Genomic DNA, 17539 nt, shown 5'->3' with positions numbered 1-17539 from the left:
TTCTCAACGATGGTTGCCTGGCTGCAGCGTGCCCTAACTCGGTACACGCACTGAGTATGGAGTACTCTGTAGAACCTGGACGTCCCTGGTCGCGATCGAGGCTGAATATCATTGCGATTCCGGGATTAGACTGTCAGCCTGACCCCTTAGTTAATATTCTCCGGTAGGTTCGTGCCCTGATCGGCCGCGTTTCTTGACCGGATTCTGGCAGGCCAAGGGGACTTACCCGTAGCTTCGCTGCACAGCCACCCAGCTGAACTTCGTCCCTTCCATGGCTCGTACTAAGAGTAAGTGCAACAACCCTCGGAAGGAGCCCGGGCAGGTCGAAGCTATTTTTATCATTAAGCTTGATTATCAAGAATCTTAAAATTCTTGAAGTTCGGGCCAAACAGGTTCATTTTAGTTCGAGTTACTCTATTCAGTACGGAGAATGAATATTCCATAATACATCCTAGTTATAATGTTCACAAGTCTTATACATACAAGCCCTCCTTCCCATAAGAACTATTGATCTAGATATCTCCAAACACTGTCACGCTCTCCCGCACCTGGTCGTTGTTATAGTCCACCAGCAGGTTGTCGTCGCAGCTGGATCCCAATCCTGCGTTGTCCACCCACGCGGGTTCCCAGTAGTACAGGCCGGCACCCCCGGTGACACCCGCCACCGTGTCGGCCACTTGCTGCACGAACGTTTTCTGTCCGGCCACGGAGAAGGGGATCGAGGTGAGATCGGACGGGAAGGCCTCTTCCGGGTTGGGGCAGGACTCGGGCCAGTTGGTCTCGACCACCACCACGTCCTTGGAGTAGGTCGACTGCAGGTTGCCCAAACTGGTCTTCAGAGAGGACAGAGTGGCGTCCTCGTTGTAGAAGGGGTAGTACGAGACGCCGATGAGGTCAAAGTCCGACGAGACGAGCGTGTTGGTCCCCAGCACGGTGTCGTAGAAGTACTTCTGGGAGCCCCAGTCCCAGCCGTTGTCGAGGTGGATCAGAATCTTGGGCGTCGTCGCCTGGTTCGAGTCCTTGACGCCCCAGGCGCCCGAGTGCAGCAGCTGCGCGATGTTGTCATAGCTGCTGGTCCCGCCCAGCGGCCACAGCAGGCCGTTACGAATCTCGTTGCCGATCGAGACGATCTCGAGATCGATGTCGTTTTCCGCAAACGTGTTGCACACTTCGAGCGTGTAGTTGTATACCTGCCCGGCGAGCGTGCCGATGTCCGTGGTGGACCAGCCGGAGGGTGCGTCCTAAGATGTCGTCGGTCAGCAGTGACGATCGCACAGGAAAGGAAAGAGATCAACGTACCTGGTTCTGAGGGTCGGCCCATGTGTCGCTGTAGTGCAAGTCCAGATAAATCGACATCCCGGCCGCCTTGACCCGTTTGGCAAGCTCGAGGTTGTAGTCCAGGTCGTAATTGCCGTCGCTGGGGTTCACCCACAGGCGCTGTCGAATCGAATTGACACCATTATCCGCAAGAATTTTCTCCAGTGCCTGCGTCTCGCCATTCAGATTCTTGTAGGCAATTCCGGCCTTTTCTTCCACCAGGAGAGATGAAATATCCGCACCCTTATAGGTGAGGGCGGCGGAGGTGAGAAGGGGAAGGGAGGAGAGAAGGAGCGAGAAAAGCATTTTGACGGAGATCCAGGCTCGAGCCCGAGATATCGATTTAAATAAGAAAAAATGCGACAAGGGAACAGCGCCAGGCTACAGAAGAAGAATAGAAGGGAGAGAAGGGTAGGGAGTACTTCGTCCCTTATTTAATGCGTCCATGGTCAAGACAAGTTTCTCCGAATATACCGCATGGTGTTTTAGCACCAGGCGACGGAGCATGCGGTGTTAACCGGGGATCCATGAGTCTTAATCAATATAGAACGGTGGATCACTCCGTCGACGGTCCTGCATTTGGCACGGAAGAATACCTCATCAGGCAACTTGGTGAGCTCGCCAGGACAAGACACTCGCATCATTGGTGGAGGATCATAGCCTGATACGCCGAACGCGACCCGCCGATCTTAGGGACGGACCTTCGCTGTCGCGCCTCTTGGCTTGTTTCAGCGCTCTCACTGACAATGGACGGAGGTACGATGTCGGAGCAAGTGCTCTGCTCAGGGAACAAATCATATGCGGTCCTGGTGGATCGTCGGATGAACGTTTGTATTCTCTCCTTTCTTCCAAATCCTTGCGGGGCTTCATCTTCACCCTTCATTTCATCCCATGCAGAATGCCAAAATGTCATCATCATCATCATCATCATCATCATCGTCATCAGGCTGGCTCTCCTGTATTGGAGCCAGCCACCAAATATATCCCAATCCCAATTCCAGTCCTCCATGCCAACATTACGTACAAACAATCCCACGCCCCCTCAACCCCCTCCATCCGAATACCACAAACGCAGACAGGAGATATATGGATATATATGTGAACGCAACCGGAGAATCAAAAGAGAAAGAGAAAGAAAAGGAAAAAGAGGAGTCAGAAGGGGGGGAAATGGGGCAAACAAAGCAGATCTCAGCGGCTTTTGAAAACCAGTCCACAAGAAGCCAACAGGCAAAGGAAATGTAGAAACACAGAGGCCGAATATAGACGTGCCACCAATGCGAATATATGTACAAGCAGAGAACCGGTATCTTGGGTCACAGCCAAAATAAACAAAATGAAAGCCTCCGTAGGCTCGCTGTATGCTCGCAAAGCCTGAAAGAGCAGACAAGGAAAGCCCAGTAATAAAAATGATATACATGCAAAAAGCCCAGATCCGGTAGAATAGAAGTCATTGAAATATGAACCATTGCTCCGGTATATCGGGGCAAAAAAGAAAAAAAGAAATTAAAAAGAATTGAGAGGAGAAAAGCCATCCCATGATGGGACCAAGACAGAGGGATCAACCAGCATGAAGAAAGACTGATGACCCTTCTTTTATCTGGCATACCTGGCAAATATTATTGCGAAGTGTGGTTGCGACGAAGAATTGGTTTCTGGGGGGTAGTGGTAGCCTTCCTTTTCCCAATGATGAGACCTTCATCTTCCGAATCATCGTCGAAATCATCTTCATCATCACAATAATATCGAGATTCGTCTTCTTCGATTGGTCGCGGTGGGCTTATGCGCCGTGCTTTGACGGTTTCGCCCGTGCGAAGAATGGAAGGAACTTCGATTCCCGGCTCGCAGTCTTTTTCCTTGGGCAGGCCTTCGCCAAAAAGTGAGGATGCGCCCGAGACAACGGACGGAATGCTGGGGTGCGAAGTACTTTGGGAAATCCCGCTGGTGTAGTCGTCAACCGATGACGAAGAGATCGTCGCAGCGGATGGAGGAGACGTGGTAAGGCCAACGCCAGCGGTAAATTGGTCAGGGGAGGCATTTTCCACCGCATATTCAACGTCCCGGGGTTCACCAGTAATGGCACAAGGCTCACTATTGCTGTGGGAGATCGACTGGCCCTTGCTAGGGACAGGATCGAACTCATTCCTTCTCTGGCGCAAAAGCGTTTCCTTGGTTAGGTACAGCGGTTCACCAGACGCCTTGCCAGGTAGCTGATGCGATCGGTTGCGCCGATGTCCCAGGGCCTCGACACGTAATGACGACGTCTCCTCGTCATGCAACAAGTTGGAATGATGGCCGACTGCAGAGGCAACGCTCAAGGCCAGACTGGGTTCAGAGTGGCGGTCGCCATCAAGAGACACAACCTCTGACATCGGTCTGTCAGGCCGCCGCTCTCCACTCTGAAGGCCTCTTGCAAGTCTGTGACTTGCACCGCCAAACAGACCACTGACATTCGTGGTCCCGGCAGTTTCGACACGTGCTGGGGCCCCGTTTTTTTGAGAGCCAGAAGATCCGGTGACTATATTGGACGGTTTGATCGTTTTCGCAGACTCGGCGGTGGACAGGGTTGACGTTGCGCGTTCCGGAGGGTCCGGTCGCGGAGTTCGCCCGTTGGATTGGATCGTCTCGAATTGTACATCCTGGAAGTAGGATGATTGCTCATCCCGTCCCACAGGACTTGCGCTGACGCTTTGCGAAAGGGGGTGTTCGCCATCTCTAGTCAGGCGTGAAGGCCGAAGAAAATCTTCGTCCTTAAAGCTCCCACGCCGGTTATCCCAAAGGAACTTTCCAATGGAGGTACCACTCGACACAGAAGATTCCACTGAAGGCGCTGCACTAGGTGTGCGCTTCCGATCATCCTTTTCCTTTTCCTTGCCACTACTCCTACCGGTAAGATAATTGGACCATTTGGCAACGTTAGACCGCACCCGTTGGATAAACGGAACCTTGCTGACGGCAGTAGTGACTTCTTCATTGGACACCTCAATCTTGCTTTGATAGCGCGGATCAGTCTCCTCCACCCACGCTCGAGGATTCGGCAAGCCGTTCAAGATCCAGGGATGGTGCTTGATTTCTTTCACCGTGATTCGTTTAATCGGATCCTTGGTGAGCAAACGTTTCAAGAGATCGTAGAGCTCGTCATCGATCTCTTCGTAAACGAGCTCATGCTCCATACGCTTGCTGTCGTCCGCACATTGAGGCCATTGGCTGATGGTATCCGGGTCATCCTCAACAGGCTTTAGGCGTTTGCGCGGAATAAAGACCTCTTTCTTGACGATAGTCTGGAACATGCTATACTCGTCATCCGAGACAAATGGCAAGCGCCCAAAGATCATGCCGTAAAGAGTCACCCCGAGCGACCAGACATCGATAGCACCGGTGATTTGGGGGATATTTCCAATAGTATCCACAAAATCTTCACCCGTATAGCATAGTTCGGGTGCGTAGAACGCGGGAGTTCCGACAGTCTTGGATAGCTCTCGGGCATCATCAAGTTCGGTAGCATCAGTCTCTCCGACCTGCTCTTCTTCCTCGTCCCTGATGGGGCGTCCTAAGTAAGACACGCCGAAATCCGATATTTTTACGCGATGATCCCTAGTGACCAGCAAGTTCGCGGGTTTGATGTCGCGGTGGATGATACCCTGGTAATGGAGGTACTCGAGACCGAGTAGAGAATCCCGGAAGGCATTGCGAGCTTCCGTAAAGGTCAAACAAGGGACGTATGACGTGTCGTCATCATCGGAGAACCACTCGGGCTCGGAGGGCGCGTATCCAAAACTGCTCGACGCGGTGCTAAAGCGCCTATCAGATGTGTAATCGGCATAGGCGCCATACATGCTGCCTTCCACTGCAGCCAAAGCTGATTCATGAGTTGACACGAAGGAGTGCGGTGGCGAGGCCTGAAAGTCTTCTTGGCTCATCATAGAGCGACTGGACGTACGGGCAATCGCCAACTCAGACCCTTCCTCTTCCTCCTCGTCGGATTCGGCACCATGCTCCAAACTCCATGCCGGGATAGGGCCTTGCTGTGCGTATTCTGCCTGCGCTTGACGGCGCTCGCGTGCCTTTTCACGCTGATGACGAAGGTGCTGAGCAGTTCTGATATAATGCAAACTCTCCTCCATGAACGACGGCGAATCGGGAATTCCTGCTTTCTCACGCTCAAGTCGGTTCTTATCGACGTGGACGATTTCTCGTAAGCCTCGACGCCGCCATATGATTTCGCCATTCTCGACGTATTCAAGGACTATATAAACTTTTTGTCGATTTGGGTCGTCGATCACTTCCAATAGACTAACCACATTGGGGTGCCGGGCTTTCTTTAGAATGGCAACCTCTTTCTTGACTTTGTCTTCGGGGTTTCCCAGCTTTCCCAAGCGACGCCTTTTCGAATAACGTTGGACAATTTTGATGGCAACCTTTTGGCGGGTGGCCACATGCCGGCCCAGTTTCACTTTTCCATGCTCGCCACGTCCGAGTTCCTTGAGAATCTCATATTCATTGATCAGTTTGTTCCCGGTCACGAGATCCCGGTCTACCTCTGCAGTGTGGGTTCTATTCTCGTTAGTGGCACTGGGGGAGATTTTATGAAGTGCTGATGACTTACTCTTTGGGGGGTTGAAGGTGTGTTGGGTGAAGGTACGGACTGCTCAGACGACCTTCATCATCGGAGCCGAACGGCGGCGTCGAGCGTGGGCTGCGCACAGAGAAAAGCCCAGGGCTGGTGATAGGGGTATTTCCGGCCGTACGAGAGATCCGCGATGACGGTGCAATCCGGGTAAGGATCTCAGCGCGCGACGGATAGGAGCTCCGGGAACGAAGATGTGGAGGCTGATAGGTAGGATGGACCTGAGATTGGAGAACGGCATAGGACTGATCGGGATAAACTGGGTATTCAGGGGGTTGCGTATCAGACTGGGACAGATGCGATGTTCTCCGGGGCAGAGATGGCCGCCCAAAGATGCCATCCGACCGAGCATCAACCACGACATCTTCATTTAACGCTTGGAGCGAGCTGGAGGATGTCCTGGTGGAGGGTGACCTGGAGGTATTTGAGGAATGATAGACGTGGGAGAACGGATGGCGAAGAGACGCTTGGCCCTCTGCTACATCGGTTGGTAAGGGAAGTTTGGCGGTTGGAGGCCGAGTGACAGCTGGTCTTGCGTCTGAATCTAGTGAAGCCGAAAACAATTGTCCCGACACCTCATTGGACTTATCCGATCCCCGTCTGCGAACATGATTCGGACCATTTAGAATACCGAGAGTAACGGGTTCCTCCAAAGCGGGTACTGAAGGGGGGCGATCAGTCATTTTTATGTCTTAGATAGCCAAACCAACTCGGTACAGGTTGCAATTTAGCATCCTCCTCTTTATCCCGAGTAAGGCTATCCCGTTATATCCTCTTATCGTTATTGCTTCTGATATTTCGTTCGTTTCGAGATCTCTTTTGATTTGTATTGCGGACGGCGCCCGGATGAACCAGCATTACTCCCAGAGTTGAACTCGGCCGAAAACCATGACAACTATTCAGGTTGACCTGGCGGAGGAAAAAACCGTGTGCCCGACAGCGGTGATGACGCGGGAAGACTTCCGGGCAATAGACCTGCTACAGCTCCAGAGTGCAGTCGGAGATCGATTGTCTCGCTCGATAATATGATCTTCGGTCCAGTGTGGACGTATCGGACGAAATCGCAGTCGGATGAGAAGGGAGGTGTGGTTTCGAGCGCGGTTGCGAGAAGGACTGTGCTAAGTATAGAAGCTAGGGAGCGGATGGTAATCGGTACTAATAGGATGGGGCTCCCAGATGAATTGGCGGAGGTCGAAGAGGATATAAAAAATTGATATAGATAAAATAAAATGAATTATGAGACCGTATATCGGAGATTGAAAATATTAAAACTTGAAGAAGGAAAGGAAGTAAAACAATAGGAAAGAAGGAGGTGAAGAGTTGTATGTAAGGCGAGGAAGTAAAAGAGGAAGAGGAAGAAAGAAAGAGGAAGGAGGAAGAAGAAGTGGTTGGTTGGCGGTAAATGTTGGTGAGAGTTACTAGGGGGAAAGGGAAAAAGAAAAAAAAAAAAAGAGAGAGCGAGCGAGAGAGCGAGAGAGGGAGAGAGGATGGATGATGACGACGGTGGTGGTAGTAACCTTAGTTGTGGTAGTAAGAATCTCCCAGGACCAACTGTGGGCGAGAGCAGGCTTTTGTCAGGCGGATGAAAGGAGAGGAAAGGAGGGGGGATCAGTATTAAGAGGAATGAATGTATGGGTGGTGTACGGCCCATACACCCTCAAGTACCGGGGGGTGGTGGGGGGACGCTGGTGGTCTTGTCATCGACAGTAAAGTACAGTAACGGGGAGGACATGAAGGCGGGCAGGTCGAGGCACTGACTGACTTACATATCTTTCCTTCTTTTTTTTTCTCTCTTCTTTTTTTTTACCCTTTCTAAAATAGAAAAGGTAGGTAGTGGAGACCTGGGTTCTGATACATAGTTAAGGAGTAAAAACACATATTGAGTTTGTTAATAGTGATCAAATGAAGGCTATTTTCAATTTGATAACACTCGGAAATCAGTCTCTCTTCTTTTTTAATTTTTTTGGCCTACCTATATTAGGGAGAGATATAGATCTATGCACAGGTCAGGTACATCCCTCGGAGGTACAGTAGGTACTTCGTAGGTAGTTGGAGGGGACGGTATTGTAACGGGAGCGTAAGAGCTCCGTTCCCTGCGATCGGACGAGATGTCCATAACTACCAAATACCAATATGAAAACTAATACATAATCTGGATGGACCGCAGACAAGCCATCTCGGCCGACCATCCGGCAGGTGGGCAAAGGGTTTCTTGGCAGCTGGAAGAGTCTGGGACCCTTTCGCCTTCCAAGCAGAACTCTGATATTGTATTGTATCTGGCTTGGATATTATTCCGTTCCCCATGGGAGAAACTAGAACTTACTAGCGAGCAATACTAGTCGTCTAGTACAGAGTTGGTAGATTTGCGATACTACTAGCCAGGGAGGTACTCCATACCGGCCCCATAATAGCTACCTAGAATCAGTCCTCCGTAAACGGAGCCCTTTAGTTTTCTTTCCATCGGAGTCGGTCGACCTAGACCGAAGCCTTCCCAAACGGCAAGTAGAAGCTTTTTTTGGGGGGGAGGCTAGCATACAATGATCTTTATCGCGGTGCAATAAAAGGACGGTAATACAATAAAATTCATGAAAGAACAGAAAGGGCCATCGCGCCGTGTACGCAGTAGAATTCTCAGGCGAGTGGCGGATTTCTTGTGCCAAGCGCCCTTCACTTGCATCATTACGTAGGGGACTTTTTCTCCGTCCAGTCCATTATCATCGAGTCATGGTTCTTTGCTACATAACCACCGCTAGTAAAGCCTCGTCCTCCCGTCTTTGCCTGTAGCTTATTGTTACCATGGGAGGATCAACGGCAGCTTCGTTACCCACCGGACAACTTTCATGCTGGAACTTATTCCGGTCAGGTATAGATGAAGTTTGGGCATGCTGATAGCCCTTTTACCTGTCCATTTTATCATACACCGCCATCTCACTTACACTATAGTGAAAGATAGAGCGAGACGGGCCGAAACATAACAGGGGGGCAAAGGGAGAAAAAAAAAAGATGATGAAAAGTTAATCCATGACACCTGTCACTCGAGTTCTCAACGACAACGTGAAAGTCACTGATCTGTCTCGATCTCCGGAGTCATGGGTGTTCCGTGGGTCTGCCGTTCATCGCCAACTTAACTTTTTACCCGTCCCTTTGTTTCGACGGTCTAGCCAGTATTTTCGATTTTCGATTTCATCTTTTTCCTCCCTCCCCAAACCCTGATATTCTGAGCATTGACTCCGTACAGATCCTGGTTTACTCTGGAGTCTGGGGTCCGTATTGTCGAACCTCAGCTGGGAACGGATCCGACCAAAATACTTACTTCAAGTAGCAAGAGGTACTTGGACTTGCACTCTGGACTGGTAATTGGTAGGTAATACATATTGGAATTACAGATATCCATGTCAACCAATCGTACGGGCGCAGTTTGTTTTAGTCTCGCGCGATGAGTTTGGACTGGAGGGGTCTGTGTTCTCCTGGTCTCCAACGGGTTTCTCAACCATTGGAACCGGAGAAGCCAGAATGGCCAATGCTCGTTGGCCCCCAAAGGACATGGAACTCTTTCCAGGCCATAGGTAGGGTAGGGAGTAGTGACTTTCTAGCTATTACTCAAATAAGATGGGGGTTTTGGACCTCAATTGATCGGACATGATGTGTTCCCGTCGGCAGGGTTGGGAAAATCGCATTACCTTAGTTTCCCCCACTCCTTTCCCTCTGCGATTTTCTTCCCGTGCTCCCGGCTCTATTGGAAAGTCGCCGAAACTTCCAGTCAACATCCCCATCCCTAATTTCCTCATGCGTAGCAGCCTAATCAATCAACGAGGAGGCATGGGCTAGTGCTGCTGCTACTACTCTACTACCACCACTCTTCGAAGCGAAGAGAACTTCCTATCGGACCGCTGTTTCCATCCGTCCCGTCTTTCCTCTCCCGGACGATGGGTCGACTAAGTCCCTATAGAACTGTCCATTATGCCAGTGTCAGCCTATGGATAGAATTCCCTCCCGTCCGCCAGAGCATGCAAGTGTTTGATTCTATTTAAAATAATGAAAATTGGAAATAAATAAATAGAGCCGAGACCAGAAACATCACGGCCGTCCGGAGCTTTCATGGGTAATCTTCCCGAACGGGACGGGGATGGCCCAGAGAGAAGGGAACAATGAATTTTGAGGATGCTGAGGATGCTCGGATGATCCTACTGGATGTTGCGCATACGACTGGATATTGGCGTGCATCGCGCTTTTCGGCTTGTCCTTCAGGTTCCCTCCCTCGGTGATTGGAGGGTGACGTCATTGGAGCCCAATGTTTTTCCGTATCTTCGAGGTAGCGGTAGTTAAGTCTACCTACCACTCTACCTACCTTAGTACATGGTGACGGTAAATAATCATAATAAGGATCCTGCCGGGATGTCATCCAGTTCTACCGGGAAAAAGGGCAGCGGGCCCGACCAAAGCAGGGAATCTGAGACAAAAGCTGGCCGGGGTAATTATCCAGGTTCTACTAGGTTAGATATCCCAGCCGCTGTCACTAGGGGATCAATAATCAAAGAAAATATAGTTACCTCTGGGTATTATTACTACCTTTTTAGGGTGCCGCCCTAACATTATCCGTACTCCGGAGTAGGTACATACGATCAATCCATGTCAATCTTCCCTGCAGGTTTCATGTTTGATACTCGTCTCTTTTGCCACGGAGGAGCAGACTAGTAGACTGCACTGCGTCCTACAGGAGTACAGGAGTCCTGAGGGACAGGAGATCACAAGTCCACCTTCTCCTCTTCTCATAACCATCCCCAGTTCAGCGTCTTGCATGGCAACCCCGATCCTGACTCGCGGCCATTGGCTCTCCATGCCCGAACCAAGCTTTTTAGCGTCGCCCGGTTGTTCAACCAAGAGCGAAGAACTGCAATTGCACCAGGTGTCCTCGGTCCCAGTACCCCCTGGTCCTTCGTATACCCTCGGGTCTCCTCTCTGGAGGGGGGGAGGCGCGAAGAGATGAGAGAAGAAGAGGCGGGGAGAAGACCGACTGGGGAGAGAGAGCGCAAGATGGAGAGAAAGGAGAAAGGCACGGTCAGAGTCAAACATGGCCACGGACGATGATGTCCCATCGAGACGCTAGATCCAACACAGACTCACCCGCAGCATTCACTAATGAGCAAATTCATCCAGGTTCCCGTCGCACAGCAGCGTCCGTGCCTCGTTAGCCAGTCTAGGCTATAATCTTACTACACTATACTACATTTACCTGCCACAGTTATGGTATCGTACTGGACCACTACACCACTACGGATCCTGACTCTTTCCTATTTGTCTCCTGATGGCAAATCGGGCTCGCAGGGACCCTTGCAGCCTCTCCAGCTCGCTCGCTCTGTCTGTCTCTCTGAGCCGGTCCTGCTGCGGTTCCTCCAACCACCGAGCCCAATCGACCCCCTGGTTGGATACGAGTTCCGCCCCAATCTCTGTCGCTTGGACATACCTTCCGCCGCGCTGATAGGACGATTCCATTCTATACCAGCCACAACTAAGATGGACAATGACTGTTGGTTCGGTCCATGCGCGCTATTTGAACAATAGACCTCGCATAGCATGGCATGACATATCCGCCCAGGATATTGCATTCAGGATACGCGAACACCTCGAAGAAGGTTCTGACTAGTGACCTGATTCGCCTGCGACGTCTGGAGCGCAGTCTTATTCTGCTGTCAGAGGCCATTACACCCTGTTTGACTCTGATGGATATATCAGACCGAGTGGCACTGGTCGTCTCCCCGAAGCCTAACCGGTTGTTCCCGAAGCGGCTGAAGGCGGCAAGGATACCTACAGCCATAAATCATAAGTAACTATACGTTCGCCACTCGGCGTTATCAAATACACGTCGACTTGAGCAGGAGAGGAATCGAGTGGGAAAATTTAATTATCTCCTTGTCTCACATCTTCTCCCCAATAAATTCCCTCTCTCGCTCTCGCTCTCACCCCCACGGAGTATCATCATGACCTTCTTTTTCGAAACAAGCTAGTCATACTATGGGTGACCTTCGAACTCCCTTGTCGTCTCCCGGGGGTCAGGAGGCAGCTGGGGAATGCGGGACCACCCGAGGGGGTGAATCAAAAGGCGATCAAGCGACAGGGAGTGTATCGACCATGGGATAGATGAGGGTATCATCGAGAGGGGACGGTGTAACCCGTCTCAGCCGGGATGGTTTTGGGGGTGAGCCGACGGTGAGTCGACATGATGCTAGTCGTATAATCGGATCTTCTATACCTCTCTCCCTCCCTCTGCTCCGGTGAGATCAGGCCGACAGTAATTAAAAACCTCTTGAATAAACGCCACCGCAGCGCATCCAACCGCATCTCCTCAGCCCTTGTGGATTCACCACGTTCAAACTAAAGTTACTACTAGTCGCTGACAGCTGCGATCGTTAACCCAATGTGGGAAGAGACGGGGCACTGACCCGCAGGCATTAAATCATCATTCATCACATCTTCACCCGTCGGGATCGAAGACATTGACGATGGACACTTAGACACCCTCTGCTCTCTGGTCGGATCAATGAACCCCGCATTCGCCCCACGGGATTCCCCCGTGACTTGAGGGAGGGGGACAAGTCGTGCAACGGCGATATGGAGCTGACTCTTTTCTTTTTCTTTCCCTCCCTCTCCTTTTCTCTCCTTGTCTGTCGAATCATGTTTCGCGGACAGGGAGGTAGAGATATCTCGGTCTCACGGGGAGCGGTCTGGTCTCTGTACGGAGTAACTTTCCTTGGTCTACAAGGAGATGGTGGTGGGACTGGTCCGGAAGGCTAGCATCGCTCAAATGCGCATTGGTAGGGATGAACACGTGCGACTATCGGGGTCTGGTTGCAAATGCCAGGTCTGACGTAGAAGGTCGAGGTGTCGACCGTCGACAGGCTGAGAAGGAGCTGAGAAATGCTTCTGCCATAATCAACCCTAGTAGCTTGGACCTATAGTCCAATGATCAGTGTTGGCTTATGGGTCCGTTTCCAAACGTAATGGCTTTCCTATGTCTCTGATGCCGATTCGAACAGAAGATTGCAATGTTTACTAAGGCAATCGTGCCCTGCGAGACTAGGGCCGCGAAAGAGTGGCCCTAACGAGTCATGATCACGAAAATTGTCGCATGCAATCTCGAAAACCTCGGATGGACAGCGGAACCATCTTGACCTCCTTTCATTTCGATTTCACAGACCTTGGGCCCATTCCTCGAAGAGGTGAAAACAAACAACCCGAACCAGGGATGGCGGAAGCCCAAGAAGACCGAGATTGGAGTATATTGGCAACCAGACGTCATAATTCCCTATCAAGTCTCCCTCTGGATATCTTGGGTAGCAAACAATACTCCGCGTCGAGTTAGAAAGAAAATGAGGCTCAATCTAGGCTTTCTTCAACTCGGGACGGTGCTGCCCAAACCCTTAGTTCTGTGCATAGTGTATCGACTATAGAATATAGGGCTGTCCCGACAAACCGATCCCAAAATGGAGTCGATGGATCCCGAGCAACCAATAGTCCGGAAATTGACAGTCGATTTGAAACATCTCGAAGCATTAGGGTCAAATTAGTTCGGGCAGAGAGAGACGAAGCATGGAATGCATTTCACGATGCCGTGTCTCACCTTCCCCACATGACCTGCAGAATTCCTGAGGAAGTTTGAACATGATAATAAAATGACAGATGCCGATAAGATTACGACTCGAATCTTCGAGGTGACCAAAAAATAAAAATAAAAAAAAACATCAGAATCCAAGCGCATCTTACGCAACCCTTTTCCTTGGTACCGTGGACGAGGCACGAAGAAGATGCACGTTGCCGGTGCAACCAGCCGCCTGTTTACGCATAATTCGTCCAGCCCCTCCATTAAGCCAATGGCGAATGTCATCATGGATCAACGTCGCACCGCCCAGACCATGGGCCATGACGATGGCTTTAATTTATTGTTCTATTCCGATGCATTGATTGATTGATTGATCTTGCACTTCGGCCCCGATCGGCCATGGCTTCGACATGGTCTTGTTGACTGTCGCCTGGCCCATCGCCCCCCACTCTAGCTGCTACTCCGTACTTTCTTCCAACCTGCGACCACGAGCTGCTTCACTTTCTTCTTCAACTCTCTCATATTCCTAGAGATCTTCCCCCTTCCAGGGTCAAGTTGTTCTATCTAAATCTCCCCACTTGACATCGCGTCGAGAAGACGCCCGCCGGGCACGTGGGTCCCTCATCCAGCGCGATTCTCTCTCCATGCCGGCCGAACAAGCCTCGAGACGCCTTTTTTCGAGCTAACGGTTGCAAACTAAGATCGACGGACTTCCTCTAGATGCAGTGGTCTGTCTCAGGACGTCAGAGTGCCCCTCAACTTGGTTGAAACTCCTGTCGTGTCCCATGGATGATCGAATACCCCGAATCAACGGAATGCGCAAACTTGACGGCGTCCATCTGACGTCGACCTTCTTCCTACTCGTCGTGCTGCTTATTAGTCCTGTCATTGCTACTATTCCATACACCCCGTCATACCTTCTATACGACTCGCAGAACAACGCCTCTTTTACCTATCTGTTACGGCCGGGTAGCAACCAAGGCACTGCCGAGTTGCTTTCTCTGAACGTGTCCAGGAACGTCGATGGCTCACATCCACGCTATGAGACCCTCTCGAAGGAGGTCCCGTTCCAAACCGAAAACCAGACATCTTCATTCGTTCCGGTAATCGACCAACACGGCATGATCCAAATCTATACCGGTGATTGCCAGTGCACGCGAGGGAATTCTACGGTATGGCAGTTCACGCCCAGCAGCAGCAGCTCGATTGGAAACGGGACCTGGGAGAGGTACTCGGTAGCTGGAACGAACGATCGAACGCGCTCTAGGATGAGTGGGCCGAACTATCTGTCCGCGGGGTTTGCGTATGCCAACTCCAACGAGAGCGAGAGCGCCATTTACGCCTTTGGTGGAATGTGCCCATTACCAGTCCAATGGGGCCAAACGTGGATGGCCGCTGCGAACTATTCTCAGACCCTAATGGTCCTGAGCCCTTCCGACTCGGACAAGCCTTCCGAATATCAAATCTCGACTGCCGGCGAGCGCGCACCCCCGATCCCGGAAGCCGGGTTTACGATTACCCCCTTACTGCCGGCATATACGTCTACTGCGACGGGGAAGTTGTTGAAACAGCAGGAGTTTCTGCTGATTGGAGGTCATACCCAGAAGGCCTTCATCAATATGTCGCAGCTGGCTCTCTTCTCGCTTCCGCAGAACAGTTGGAGCATTGTCAACATCGACTCGTCGCTCGACTCGGTCAAAACGGACCTTGCGGCTCGCACGGCCCCGGCGATCGAGCCGCGCTCCGGACATACCGCCGTTCTCTCTCCAGATGGTAACAAGGTGATTGTGTTTGGAGGCTGGGTTGGCAATACCGGTGTCCCCGCTCACCCTCAGTTGGCAGTCCTCGAGATCGGAGAAGAGTATGCAAGCTCGAGTGGCTGGAAATGGAGCATCCCATCTAAGAAACACAGCCCACTTGCGGAAGGGACCGGCATCTATGGCCACGGCGTGACGATGCTTCCTGGCGGCGTGATGATGATCGCAGGCGGGTATCGCATATCACAATCGTCCAAAAGATCGGACGCCAGCCCGCAGTTGAACACCCAAGTGCAGCTGTACAACGTCACTTCGGGCGACTGGGTCTCGTCGTATGCAAACCCGAACGTTGTCTCCGGCCCGCCCCCGTCCGATGAGCCCAGCGAGGTGGGCGCGAACACCGACTCCCATTCCCATTCGTCCACCCCCCGAACAATCGGACTCAGTGCAGGACTCGGGGCTGGGATTCCGGCTCTCGCGGGCGCCGCGATCCTGGTCTGGTTCTATTGGCGGAGGCGACGAGTACGCCGCACGCGCGATCAAAGCCTCCGGAAGCTGGCCTTGGAGGCACAACGCGCACACTTCTGGAATCAAGACGATCCTTCCATGGCTAGTAGCGTCCGCCGGCCCTCCACGCGAGAGGCCAATAGGGACTACCCGTGGAACAACAACCCGAGCACCAGCCGGTCATCGAACTGGCAGAATACTGGGGATGCCGTCGCCGAAAGAACGGGACTGCTCATGGACATCCCATCCCCGACCAAGACCTGTCGCTCAGGCCTGAATGCCAGAATGTACCGCCCGCCTGCACCGTACAACGAGTACCGAAGAAGTGACGGAACGGCCGATATTCCCCCGATCGACGAGCGGGAGGAGGACGAGATTCAAGATTCCGAGCGGCGAGCGGTGCGAAACTCGATGGACCCGTTCCTCACCCCCCGAAGCACCATCGTCGGCGAAGAGCAACTCTATCCCCACGGCGTCGTACCGGCATTGACTCCCAGCGCTGGCTTCGAGCGCGACGAGCCCCCCTCTCCGGACAAGAACGACCGCACTTCCTCGAATCTATCGGATTCCTCGACCTCCACCAAATCCGCCCACCAATACCACGGCGTGATCTTCCATAACCCATCCAGTCAACCGAGCAGTGGGCGTGTGTCGCCCGAAAAGCCCGGCTCCTCGTCATCCGGACACACCATCCACAACCGACCCGACAGCGCAACCCTTCCGCAAGAGAAGCGCTATTCCTCCGATTCCTTCTCCACCGCCCATACAACCCTCTCCCAACGCCAGGTCGAAAGCGAGCACCTTCTCCAACAAGAAGGAACGGTTGGAGGAGGTGGTCCCCAAGGCCCCCAAAGCCCCCAATCACCCACCGTGGATCTTTTCCCACGACCCCTTTCCATCTCCAAGCCCCGGACCTCAGACTGGATGGGCAACGTCCGACGCGTGCTCTCCGTCACTCGCAAGCGCCCACCAGCCACCGAGGACTGGAACGACACCTCCCTCGCCTCGGGGGTCGATCGCCGCGGCACGGCGCTCGGAGCAGCTCAGAAACCACTCGAGTCGGGCAGTGCCTCAAGTTTAGCAGCCGCGCCAGTCCCCCGTCGCTCGGTCAGTGCGTCGGCTGAGCTGTTCCGGCGTAAACAGGGCAGTGCCAGGGAGTGGAGCGCCGGCAACCGATCCTCGCGGGAGATGACGTTCCAGACGCCTATTCGCGATGATTTCGCCCTGGATGGACTGCTCGATAACATGATTGAGACCGACAATGATGACGATGGGGACTGGGACGTCGAGGGTGCGATAGAGGGGAGACGCGTCCAGATGACATATACGGTGCCGAAGGAGCGATTGAGGGTCGTCAATGCTACCGCTCGGGATATGGATAACTTCTCCGAGAAATCTATCAGTCGAAGCAACAGTGAAGCGTAAGACGAAGGGAGGCGAAGGGAGGCGAAGGGAGGCGAAGGTATGAAGATATACGATTGTGGCGTTGACAGGGGCTTCGTCCATTTATTCCCTTCACATTTTGATATTTTTGCTGAGTTAGCGTTTTGTGTTGCTTTTCCTGTTTCTCACGTATCATACGCTCGTCACGATGATCGGATTGTATGTTTATATTCCATTCGTTTATGTGGTGATTTGATATCCCCTCTGTGTGTTTAAATAGCTGGGGGGGGGGGGGGGGGGGGGGGGGGGGGGGGGGGGGGGGGGGGGGGGGGGGGGGGGGGGGGGGGGGGGGGG

The 17539-nt window shown here is 52.4% G+C and overlaps 3 protein-coding genes across 3 annotated transcripts; 1 reads left to right on the top strand and 2 right to left on the bottom strand.

The window, feature by feature from the left end:
- Nucleotides 1-512: 512 nt before the first annotated feature.
- Nucleotides 513-1623, bottom strand: KD926_001230 (arabinogalactan endo-1,4-beta-galactosidase; the record flags this gene model as incomplete). Its single annotated transcript, XM_053104920.1, has 2 exons — nt 513-1241; nt 1300-1623. The coding sequence occupies 2 exons, from the start codon at nt 1621-1623 to the stop codon at nt 513-515; spliced, it is 1053 nt and encodes a 350-aa protein (XP_052951823.1).
- Nucleotides 1624-2933: 1310 nt separating this feature from the next.
- KD926_001229 (putative serine/threonine protein kinase) lies at nt 2934-6624 on the bottom strand (the record flags this gene model as incomplete). The annotated part of the gene is made up of 2 exons (XM_053104918.1): nt 2934-5868; nt 5921-6624. 2 exons carry the CDS (start codon nt 6622-6624, stop codon nt 2934-2936), a joined length of 3639 nt encoding a protein of 1212 aa, XP_052951822.1.
- A 7699-nt stretch (nt 6625-14323) lies between these two features.
- Nucleotides 14324-17227, top strand: KD926_001228 (uncharacterized protein; the record flags this gene model as incomplete). Its single annotated transcript, XM_053104917.1, has 1 exon — nt 14324-17227. The coding sequence occupies one exon, from the start codon at nt 14324-14326 to the stop codon at nt 17225-17227; it is 2904 nt and encodes a 967-aa protein (XP_052951821.1).
- Between the last annotated feature and the right edge of the window lie 312 nt (nt 17228-17539).

This window comes from Aspergillus affinis (genome assembly GCF_023601865.1).
Source record: "Aspergillus affinis strain CMG 70 chromosome Unknown NODE_124_length_105727_cov_84_656186, whole genome shotgun sequence".
Classification (NCBI taxonomy): Eukaryota; Fungi; Ascomycota; class Eurotiomycetes; order Eurotiales; family Aspergillaceae; genus Aspergillus; species Aspergillus affinis.
The sequence above is the reverse complement of the archived record's forward strand: the minus strand, read 5'-3'. Positions and strand labels throughout refer to the sequence as shown.